Genomic DNA, 12,583 nt, shown 5'->3' on the forward strand with positions numbered 1-12,583 from the left:
ACCCTTTGACCATTGTATATCCATTGCCTCATGCTCCAGAGATTATCCATTTCTATGAGTTCAACCTTTTCAGACTTTACTTTTAAAAAAAATATTTATTTATTTTCCCTTTTGTTGCCCTTGTTTTTAATTGTTGTGGTTTTTATTGTTGTTATTTATGTTGTTGTTAGATAGGACAGAGAGAAATGGAGACAGGAGGAGAAGACAGAGAGGGAGAGAGAAAGATAGACACCAGCAGACTTGCTTCACCACCTGTGAAGCTTCTCCCCTGCAGGAGGGGAGACAGGGGCTCCAATCCGGATCCTTGAGCGGGTCCTTGTGCTTTGCACCGCATGCGCTTAACCCGCGCTACCGCCCAATTCCCTAGACTTTACTTTTAAGTGCTCTCAAGAGTATTCATCTTTTACTACCTAACTTACTTTAAAACAATGCCCTTAAGATTCATCTGTATTGCCTTTAACAGGATTTCTTTCATCCTTTGATAGTCTGTATTTATCATGCACTCCTTGTGCATCTATGTTTCTGTGTGTGTCCATTTGACATCTTCATTGTTCACTCAACTGAAGTTGCAATGAATAGGAAAAAACAGAATCTATATGATAGCTAGTTCATTTCTACTAGAGAAATATACTCAATAGATATGCTAAGTCATGTATGGTTTTAATTTTGATTTCTTAAGAAGTACACAACATTTAAATAGTAGCTCTATGGATTTTTTAAATTTAACTTTTGGGGGGCTAATGGGTTACAATACAATTAAATGGATTGCAATACAGTTGTTGACACCTGGGTACAATCTCTTATCTCCCTGTGATAGGTGTCTATATTTTAGGTCCTTTTATACTACTATGTACCAGGACCCCAAAGCCTCTCAGCCCTCCCTCATTAGAGTCTTTTGCTTTGATGCAATACATCAAAACCAGTTCAAATTTCCTTTTGTGTTTTCCTTTTCTGACCTTATTTCTTAAGTTCAACCTAAAAATGAGATCACTCAGTATTTATCCTTTTCATTTTGATTTATCTCACTTAATATTCCTTCAAGCTCCATCCAAGACGAGGCAAAGGATATTACTTCATGACTTTTATTTCACAGCTGAGCAGTAGTGCACTGTGTACATATACCATAACTGTCTTAGTCACTCATCTGTCCTTCTGCATATGGGGTTTTATTTTTTTGATTATTACAAATTATGCTGCTATGAACAAAGGTATACACAGATCTCTTCAGATAGGTGTATTTGTTTCCTTTAGATGTATTCTCAGAAGAGGAATAGGTAGCAATTTTATTTTATTTATTATCTTTATTTTATTTATTGAATAGAGACAGGCAGAAATTGAGAGGGAAGGGGATGATAGAGAGGAAGAGAGGGAGCGAGACACCTGCAGCACTGCTTTACCACTTGCAAAGCATTCCCCCTGCAGGTGGGGACTGGGGGCTCAAATCTGGGGTCCTTGTACATTGTAACATGTACACTCAACTAGGTGCACCACCACCCGGCCCCTATTTTATTATTTTATATAGGATAGAGGTAAATTGGGGTGGAGGGTATAGAAAGAAAGAGACACCTGCAGCACTGCTTCACCACTTGTGAAACTTCTTCCCCCATGCATGTGCATTGTAACATAAGTGATCAATTGAGTGATCCCACAAGAGAGTTTTTAAGCACTATCGTGTGATCATGGAGAAACACTAAAGAATGTTGGTGGTTAAGTGATTTGATCTATGTTTGCTAACTGGCACTACAGAAGTTAGGTACAAACTCTCACACAGAGAGAAGAAGAAAGACGTTCTTTTTTTTTTAAGACAAGTTACATTTTCAAAGGGATTGTTTCCTAGCCCTTGAGAAAGATGATTCTTCCTTGTGAAATTATCCAGAAGCTGGAAGAATATTTACTTGTCAAAGAAGTAACTTTGACTTATAATTGAAAGATTTCCAAAGAAATGTTCTCAGAAAAGGGAAATTGGGGGTCTAGAGTAAGGAAGAAATCTTTCTAAATTTCAGTAGAGTCAGGGGGAATGATAAGGTCATCTCTGTCACTGACTACACATAGCTAGATTTAAACTGAATGTTAGCAAAACTGCTCTATCAATTGGTTTGTATGAGCTGGTATCTAAGGAAGTAGAGAGACTGCACTACACACACATTGTCTGCTATGTGTGAGAGGGAGCATTTCCTATGTAACCATGAGAAGTTTAGACCACCAATCAAAAGGTCCCTATACCTTAGACTTTCATAACTTCCCTTTGAATTGCCTTGTCTTCTTCCAGAAATTCTAAGCTACAACAGTCAATTTTGTCTTACTGTATGATCACTGTAGACATACCTCTAAAATAAGAGATACTATTCCCATTAAAATACTAATTAAATTTAAAACAAAAAAAAAAGATTATTCTGGGTCCAACAGGAAAGGTGGCTGGATAAAAACTTTACTCTGGGGAGTCAGGCGGTAGTGCAGTGGGTTAAGCGCACTTGGCGCAAAGCGCAAGGACCCGCGTAAAGATCCAGGTTCAAGCCTCCGCTCCCCACCTGCAGAGGCATCAATTCACAGGTGGTGACGCAGGTCTGCAGGTGTCTATCTTTCTCTCTCCCTCTGTCTTCCCATCCTCTCTGTCCTATCCAACAGTGACGACATCAATAACAACAACAATAACTACAACAACAATGAAAAACAACAAGGGCAACAAAAGGGAAAATAAATTAAAAAAAACTTTATTCTGCATTTTTATTATACCAGAATGAGAGGTAGGAAGAGTCTAGGTTTCATCAAGTACTGCTATGTGACTTCCAATTTTATTTAAAATTACTTAGTATTATAAAGTAATATTGTCTGCATATTGGATCTGATCCTTAGATTATGGGATCTTCTTAAATACAGAGTAGCAACTTTCCCAGTCATTAAATACTACTGTTTTTCAGGATGTGATAAAGACATGCTGATTGACATTCTAACTCAGCGCTGCAATGCACAAAGGCTGATGATTGCTGAAGCATACCAGAGCATGTATGGCCGGGTAAGGTCTCCTCATCTTGACTTTTATCTAAGGCAAATGTCGAAGAAATGACAACAGTCTCAAAGAACAGATATTGTTGGGTTTTTTTTTTTTTTGGTCATACAAATCAGAGTTCAGGCTTATTGTAAAAATATGTTGAAAAAAGTTTATATGCTTCTAACATAGTTCAAGAAGTAAAAAAAAGATGTGTCATCAAATATATCTATGTTAAAAATATGTTCATATTCACAGAGAAAGAGACTCCACCAGCACTCACTCAAAAATCACCCAGCTTTCTAAAATGAAAAGTTCTGTTAGCCTTGTCCTGCCAGTTAGTCCAATTAGGCTAAAAATATGACTCTGGAAACTTCCCTGTGTGGAGCTTTAGGGAAGGGAGAGAAAGAACTAATGATCACTAGGTCAAAAAAGTAAGATTTTTTTTCTTCCTGCAGTTCTCCACAGGTCCTCACCTAAGTCAACCATAGTGCATTCAGTGCTAGCTTTTCTCCTCACAGCATGCAGTTATAGAGACCATTAAAAAGAATGGCAGTTTAAAAATAGTTTAAGGCAATAAAACTAGCCACAGTGCTTTAAAGTAATCACATTCTAATTTCAAAGCAAGTTCCATTAAAGATTCTTTTCTTTTGTTATGCACTTAAGCCACAGATTCAGAACAAAAACTCTTCAGACCAAAAGGGCTTGAAATAGCAATTACTTTGTCAACTAAGTATTATTAATGAAACACTATTATAAACCTTTCTATACGGAGTCAGTTCATATAAATTTACTCCAGCTCTAGACTTCAGTGTTTGAACACTTAAAATATCTGAAATAAAAGATAGCCTTCTATTTTTAGAATAAATTAATAACACACACACACACACACAAAATCAATCTTTCTAGTAAACCAAGCTGATTTAGGCCATAAGAGGAAACCATTTTGTTTTTCTTTCGCCGAAGAAAACTATGTTCCCGTGACACAAGTGCCAGATTTCTTTTGGAAGAAAATGTAAAAACTATAAAAATTATAGTGGTATTCATATCAAATAATGCTTTGAGACATACACTGATGTAAGAGAGGTCATTTTCAGCATTTTAAATATTTTCTTATTTTATACATATGCATTTCATTTGAGGTAGCACTGATTACTTAATTTAGGAATATAGTTTCATAACTCCACAAATGTATACTACATCACACTCACCAACAAAAACTTAACAACCCTTTCTAACATCCAATACACCCTCCCAAACTGTCCCATTTATCTCCTAACCACTCCTTTCTTGATAACCACAGTTCTGTTGTCAGGACACTAGGGAGATGCTTTTGTTTTGTTTGCTTCATTTCTTTATCTTCCACATAACCATTGAAATTATATCTGTGGTTCTCTTTCTGACATTTCACTTTGCAGAATTCCTTCAGTTTTCACTTATGTAGTCACAAATGGCAAGATTTCATCTTTCCTATAGCTGAGTAGTATCCTATTGTGTATATATACCACTTCTTTATTTGTCTACAAGATTTTCTCTTGTATCATCACCAACACTTGTTTCAGGCTTTTGTGGCATAAATCTTCTTTCTCTCCCACCCCTAAGCCCCCAGGGGCTCAGTGCCAGCACTACAAATCTGAATCCACTGCTCCTGGAGGCCATTTTTCCATTTTATTTGATAGGACAGAGAGAAATTGAGGGGAAGAGGGAAATAGAGAGGGAGAGACAAGACACCCTATTCTCTGCTTGCTTGCAAAGCTTCCCCCCTGCAAGTAGGGAGCCAGAGACTTGAACCCAGATCTTTGCATGGGTCCTTACCTTTATTACTATGTGTACTTAACCAGGTACGCCACCACCCAGCCCCCTAGAACATTCTTACAGGTGTGAGATTACTATCTAATCATCAGGGGTTTGATGATCAATAAATAACTGATGATCAACATTTTTTCATGTGACTGTTGGCCATCTTTATGCTCAACTATTAATGAAGTAATAGAATAGTAGTAAAATATTAGTAATAAAATAGAAAAAATAGTGTACTAATAATTAATATTATTGGTCTGCTGTCACCAGTAATCATAGAATTTCATTTACCATCAATACCTTGATTTTTCATTCCACAAGCTGTAAATCTAACTTAACTTTCCAGACAATGAATGTACAACATTACTCACCAAACTGTGCCCAGTGTACTTTTGTTTCCACTGCATCCTTTGCATACTTTCATATCTAAAGACACATTAATGAGCTAGTTCATGTCTCTTTACTTGTATCTAAATCCTTGAAAATTGGAATGATCTAACTCATCCCTAGTACACAACACAAGTGTTTGTCTGACATGACAATTTTAATTCATGCTAGTTAAATGACAATGTAACAGATAACTGCATATCCTAAGGCAGTCAGTTGCACTTTGACTACTTCTGAAAATGTTTCTTACATGTCACAATCACCACAGAACCTGGACTAGCGGCTTCCAAACTTAGCCAGCATCCAACATCAAAGCAGCACTTCATTTATGAGATATATGAATCTAAGGAGTTATATTCTGCTTGCTTCTTTTTTATTTTAAAATGAAAAAGGGTAGTGGTAGGGGGAAGCAGTGAACTAGTTTACATAGGAGGGTCCCTGCTTTACCATCAATGTAACCCAGGTTTGATACCAGATTTAGCATACCAGAATTAGTTTGGCTTCAGTGATGTCCTGTCTTTCTTCTCCTCTGTCTGCCTCTCTTCCTATGTCTTCTATCTCTGAAAAGGTCAGTTTAGAGAGGTGAAGCCTTGGAGAAACAATCAAAATGGAAAAAAAAACACAAAGTAACCCCTTTGTTATCTACTATGTAATTAAAATAAATATATAGATATTTGCCTAAATTTTACTATTAAAAATGTTTTATTTATTTTATTATAATGAGAGAGTGAGAGAGAAAGAAAAATCAGAGCACTTGCTCAGCTCTGGTTTATAGTGATGCTGGAGATTGAATCTGGGGCCACAAAGCCTCATGCATAAGACTCTTGCATAACCACTATGCTGTCTTCACAGCCACTTCCTTTCCTATTCTGGTTGCCCCCAATTTAATCATCAGACTTGCAACTAGGTTTTCTGCACCTGCCCCACTGTTTACTATCACAGTATTTCCAAGATATATCTCCTATTACCTTTACTATTATGTGCAGATTTTAGAGCTTTACTTTATGCTAATTATTGACACCTTTACTTATTACTAACAAAAATAAAATTTGACAGAATTATTTCATAAGCGACCAGTAAAGTATGGTTTTGCCATGCTCCTTAAGTACTTATAATTTAACTTTTTATATTAGAGAAAACAATGCTGAATTTCTTTTTTTTAAATTTTTTATTTAAGAAAGGATTAATGAACAAAGCCATAAGGTAGGAGGGGTACAACTCCACACAATTCCCACCACCCAATCTCCATAACCCAACCCCACCCCTGATAGCTTTCCCATTCTCTATCCCTCTGGGAGCATGGACCCAGGGTCGTTGAGGGTTGCAGAAGAAGGTCGGGCTTCTGTAATTGCTTCCCCGCTAAACATGGGCGTTGACTGGTCAGTCCATACTCCCAGTCTGCATCTCTCTTTCCCTAGTAGGGTGTGTCTCTGGCGAAGCTGAACTCCAGGACACATTGGTGGGGTCTTCAATCCAGGGAAGCCTGGCCAGCATCCTGGTGGCATCTGGAACCTGGTGATTGAAAAGAGAGTTAACATACGAAGCCAAACAAATTGTTGAGCAATCATGGATCCAAAGCTTGGAATAGTGGAGAGGAAGTGTTAGGGAGGTATTCACTGCAAACTCTAGTGTACTTCTGCTTTCAGGTATATATTTTGCAGTAGTTTATGGATATGTGTGACCATAAGCTCTCTCTCACAGAAACTGGTGTATTTCTAGGTTATGGGACTTTGTTAGAAAGGGATCCACCTGGGATGGAATAAGAGTGTACTATAAAAGGAAAGATCTCACCTGAGTAATGAAGCTGAAGGGTTGTCATTCCACACGTGAAGTCTCTGGACACATTCTGAGGTGAAGCATGTTGAGGTGGCAATCGTTGTGTTTGTTAGGTTGTGATCGGTGGATGCAATATTATTTGGTATGGATTGGGAGACGCATACGGGAAAGTGGGCCCTATACAAGGGTTCCAGGACTGGGGGAAGTAGGGGCTCTATAGTGGAGATGTGAGGTTCCTGCTGTCTTAGGGTTCAAAAAGACAATCGATAGTTAATATTATCATCACATTATTTGTTAATTGTGTTAACTTTGAAAAGTCCCTTTGTTATGGTTTGCTGTACAGTACCCAGTATCTTGTATATAGCTGTGCTATTGGATGCTCCTAATCTACTTTAATCTGCTTTGGAGAGGGTCCGCATATCAAATACACAGCCTATATATTAAAAAGATTCAGTTTGTGTTTTGAGAAAATGAGACATACAACTGATTTTCCCCCTCATATTAATTAACTAGTGATTTATATGTCTACATTTTGCTAGGAGTGTACATAAACACCATTCCCACCACCAAAAGACTATGTGACCCATCCCTCCCACCCACTCCCACCCCCCACTGGCCCAGGAAGCTGCATGTCTACCCCTCACCACAGGGTTATTACTTTGGTGCCCTACTTACAATTTGATCAGGTCCTGCTTTTAGTTTCCCTTTCAGATCTTCTTAGTCAACTTCTGTTGATAAGTGGGATCATCCCATACTCATCTTTATCTTTCTGACTTAGCTCACTTAACATAATTCCTTCTAGCTCTGTCCAAGATGGGTCAGAGAAGGTGGGTTCATTGTTCTTGATAGCTGCATAATATTCCATTGTGTATATATACCACAGCTTTCTCAGCCACTCATCTGTTGTTGGGCACCTGGGTTGCTTCCAGGTTTTAGCTATTATGAATTGTGCTGCTATGAACATAGGAGTACACACCTCTTTTTGGTTGGGTGTTATGGAGTCCTTGGGGTATTACTGGATCATATGGAAGGTCCATGTCTAGCCTTCTGAGAATTTTCCAGACTGCTCTCCACAGAGGATGGACCAATTGACATTCCCACCAGCAATGTAAAGGGTTCCTCTCTCCCCACATCCTCTCCAGCATTTGTTGCTGCTGTCCTTTTTGATGTATGCCATTCTTACAGGAGTGAGGTGGTATCTTAGTGTTGTCTTAATTTGCATTTCTCTGACAATCAGTGACCTAGAGCAGTTTTCCATATGTTTGTTAGCCTTTTGGATCTCCTCTGAGGTGAATGTTTTGTTCATATCCTCTGCCCATTTTTGGATGGGTCATTTGCTTTTTTGGTGCTAAGTTTGCTGAGCTCTTTATATATTTTGGTGATTAGTTTCTTGTCTGATGTATGGCATGTGAAGATCTTCTCACATTCTGTGAGAGGTCTGTTTGTTTAATAGTTTCTTTGGATGTGCAGAAGCTTTTCAATTTGATGTAGTCCCATTGCTTTGTTTCTGCTTCAGTCTTCCTTGCAATTGGGTTTGATTCATCAAAGATGTCCTTGAGGTATAGGTGGGAAAGTATTTTACCAATGTTTTCCTCTAAGTATTTGATTGTTTCTGGTCTGACATCTAGGTCTTTGATCCATTTGGAGTTGATTTTTGTTTCTGGTTCAATTTCATTCTTCTGCATGTTACAACCCAGTTTTCCCAGCAGCATTTATTGAAGAGAGCCTCCTTTTTCCATTTAATCCGTTGGGCCCCCTTATCAAAGATTAGATGTCCAAGGGTGTTGGGATTTATTTCTGGGTTTTCAATTCTGTTCCACTGGTCTGTGTGCCTATTTTTGTTCCAGTACCATGCTGTTTTGATGATGATGGCTTTATAATATAGTTTAAGGTCTGGGAGTGTGATGCCTCCATTTCTGTTTCTTTTCCTTAAGATGGTTTTGGCAATTCTAGGTGTTTTCATGTTCCACATAAATTGTTGTAGTGTTTGTTCTATTCTCTTAAAGAAACTTGGTGGTACTTTGATGGGTATTGCATTAAATTTGTATATGGCTCTGGGGAGAATATTAATTTTGATGATATTTATTCTTTCAATCCATGAGCATGGGATATCTTTCCATTTCTTGGTATCAGTTTCTATTTCCTTGAGTAGTGACTCATAGTTTTCAGCATACAAGTCTTTCACTTCTTTGGTCAACTTTATTCCTAGGTAATTGATTGATTTTGCTGAAACAGTAAATGGGAGTGATTTCTGGATGTCTTCTTCTTCAGATTTAGTGTTTGCATAAAGAAATGCCACTGATTTTTGTACATTGATTTTGTAGCCTGCTACCTTGCTATATTGCCTAATAACTTCCAGTACTTTTCTGCTGGATTCTTTAGGTTTTTCTATGTATACTATCATATTATCTGCAAGTAGTGAGAGCTTAACTTCTTCCCTTCCAGTCTGTATTCCTTTCATTTCTTTCTCTTGCCTGGTTGCTATGGCAAGAACTTCCAATACTATATTGAAGAGTAACGGTGACAGTGGACAGCCCTGTCTAGTCCCCGATCTGAGGGGGAATGCTTTCAGCTTCTGTCCATTGAGTATGATGTTGGCTGTAGGTTTGCTATATATAGACTATATATAGACTATCTTGAGGAATTTCCTATCTATTCCCATTTTTCGTAGAGTTTTGAGCATGAACAGGTGTTGGATCTTGTCGAAGGCTTTCTCTGCATCTATTGAGATAATCATGTGGTTTTTGGCTTTGCTTTTATTGATGTGGTGAATGACATTGATTGACTTACGGATGTTGAACTAGCCTTGCGTTCCTGGGATGAATCCCACTTGGTCGTGTTGAATAATCTTTTTGATATGTTGCTGTATCTGGTTGGCCAAGATATTGTTTAATATTTTGGCATCTATGTTCATCGGAGATATTGGTCTATAGTTTTCCTTTTTTGTTCTGTCCCTATCAGCTTTTGGTATCAGGGTGATGTTGGCTTCATAGAAGGTGGAAGGGAGTATTCCTGTTTCTTCAATCTTATGGAATAGCTTAAGAAGTATGGGTATTAACTGTTTCCTGAAAGTTTTGTAGAATTCGTCTGTGAAGCCATCTGGTCCAGGACTTTTGTTTTGGGGTAGATTCTTAATAACGGTTTCAATTTCTTTGTCTGTGATTGGTGCATTTAGATTTTGTAGTTCTTCTTGGTTCAGTTTTGGAAGGGCATAGGTTTCTAGGAATTGTTCCATTTCTTCCAGATTCTCTAGCTTGGTGGCATATAGTTCTTTATAGAAGTTTCGCAGGATTCTCTGGATTTCTGTGGTGTCAGTTGTGCTATCTCCTCCATCGTTCACAATTCTATTAATTTGAGTCTTCTCTCTTTTTTGTTTAGTGAGTCTGGTTAGGGGTTTGTCAATTTTGTTTAATCTTTCAAAGAACCAACATTTGGCTTCATTGATCTTTTGTATGGTTCTTTTATTTTCGATGTTTTTTATTTCTGCTCGAACTTTAGTGATTACTGTCCTTCTGGTTGCTTTAGGGTTCCTTTGTTCCTCTTCCTCTAAGTCCTTGAGGTGCGCAGTAAGGTCGTTCATTTGAGCTTCTTCTTGGTGTTTAATATGTGATTGTATGGCTATAAGTTTCCCTCTCAGTACTGCTTTAGCTGTGTTCCAAATATTTTGATAGGTTGTGTCTTCATTTTCATTAGTTTCCAGGAACATTTGAATTTCCTGCTTGAGTGAGTCTCTGACCCAGTGTTTCTTAAGGAGCATGTTGTTTAGTTTCCAAATTCTGTGTCTTTTAATAATTTTCTGTTTGTTGTTAATTGTTAGTTTTACTCCACTGTGGTCTGAGAAGATACTTGGGATGATTTCAATGCTCTTGAATTTATTGATGCTGTCTTTGTGGCCTAACATGTGGTCTATCCTTGAGTATGTGTTATGTGGATTTGAAAAGAAGGTGCATTCCAGTTTTTTGGGGTGGAGGAGTCTGAAAATGTCCAAGAGGTCTAGTCTGTCGATGTCTTCATTTAATTCTCTTGTGTCTTTATTGGTTCTCTGCTTTGTTGATCTGTCTAAATGTGAGAGTGGGGTATTGAAGTCTCCCACTATTATTGTATTACTATTGATGTATTTTTGAAATTCTTTCAGTAGGTGCTTAATGTGTTTAGATGGTCCCTCGTTGGGTGCATAGATGTCAATAATTGTTAAGTCTTCTTGGCTGATTGATCCTCAAATCATTATGTAATGTCCTTGCCTATCTTTTATTACTTTATTTAATTTAAAATATATCATGTCTGAGATGAGAATGGCTGTTCCTGTCCTTTTTTGTGGTCCGTTAGCCTGTATGATAGTTTTCCATCCTTTCACTTTAAGTCTGTCTTTATCTTGTTGTGACAGATGGGATTCTTGCAAGCAGCATATGGTTGGGTTATGTTTTCTGATCCATCCCCCCATCCTGTGCCTTTTGATGGGTGAGTTTAAGCCATTGACATTTATTGATATTATGGATTTAATGTATTCTAGTGCCATTGTTCAAAAAAAATTTGTTTGCTCTGATATATTGCAAGTATTATAGCGATGTTCTTGTTTATAAGAGGTCTTTTAGAACCTCTTTCAGAGCCGGCTTGGTAATCGTTGCCTCCTTTAACTGTTGTTTATCTAAGAAGGTTTTGATCCCTCCATCTAGTTTGAATGAAAATCTAGCAGGATATATCATCCTTGGTTGAAACCCTTTTTCATTCAGGGCTCGATAGATATCTTGCCACTCCCTTCTGGCTTTTAGAGTTTGAGTGGAGAAGTCTGCAGATAATCTTATGGGTTTTCCCTTGTATGTGACTTTTTGTTTCTCTCTTGCGGCCTTTAGGATCCTTTCTTTATCCTTACTTCTTCTCATTGTGACTATGACGTGTCTTGGTGTCTTCAGGTCTGGGTTGATTCTGTTTGGTACTCTCTGGGCCTCTTGAATCTTGATATCCTTTCTGTTATTCAGGTCTGGGAAGTTTTCTTCTATTATTTCCTCTAGCATGTTTGCTTCCCCTTCCTCTCTTTCTTCCTCTGGCAGGCCAATTATACCAATGTTACTTCTTTTGAGATCATCCCATATGTTTCTGTTATTGTTTTCAGTGTCTCTCAATCTCTTTTTAAGCTCTTTCACCTCTTTCTTCGTTTTCTCTAACTCATCCTGTCTGACTAATTCTGTTTTTTATTTCTGTTAGTCTGCTTTCCCTTGCCTCAGCTTCTTTCTTCATTACAGCTATTTCAGCTTTCAGTTCTCTAATTGCCTCAAGATAATCAGTATTTTCCTTGGGGGTCTCAACTGTTGTTTCCCTAATACTGCCATTCCTTTCCTCCAATGTTGTTTTCATTTCTGTGATTAATAAGTTTATTATTGCTTCCATACTTTTCTTATCTATGGTTTTTTCTGGCTGATTTGTAGTTTCTTCTGGGCTCTTGTCTTCATTCATTGGAGTAGCAGTTTTATTTGTTTTTGATCTACCCATTTTTTTTATTTATGTGTTTCTTTTTTTTTATGCTCTGTTGTTACTCAGTTGTTGTGTCTTGAGTACAAGTAACACTGTACTAAATACCTTTATGACAATTGCACTCACCAACCTCAGGAATTACAGTAGCAACTGAAGCAAGTATTG

General features: G+C 37.7%; 1 protein-coding gene across 1 annotated transcript in view; it reads left to right on the top strand.

The window, feature by feature from the left end:
- Window positions 1-12,583, top strand: part of ANXA10 (annexin A10) — a 51,527-nt gene that overhangs the window by 7,673 nt on the left and 31,271 nt on the right. The window contains exon 4 of the mRNA XM_007524538.1: window positions 2,919-3,013. Within this exon, the coding sequence (XP_007524600.1) occupies window positions 2,919-3,013 (95 nt within the window). The remainder of the gene's footprint in view (window positions 1-2,918; window positions 3,014-12,583) is intronic.

This window comes from Erinaceus europaeus, chromosome 2, assembly GCF_950295315.1.
Source record: "Erinaceus europaeus chromosome 2, mEriEur2.1, whole genome shotgun sequence".
NCBI lineage: Eukaryota > Metazoa > Chordata > Mammalia > Eulipotyphla > Erinaceidae > Erinaceus > Erinaceus europaeus.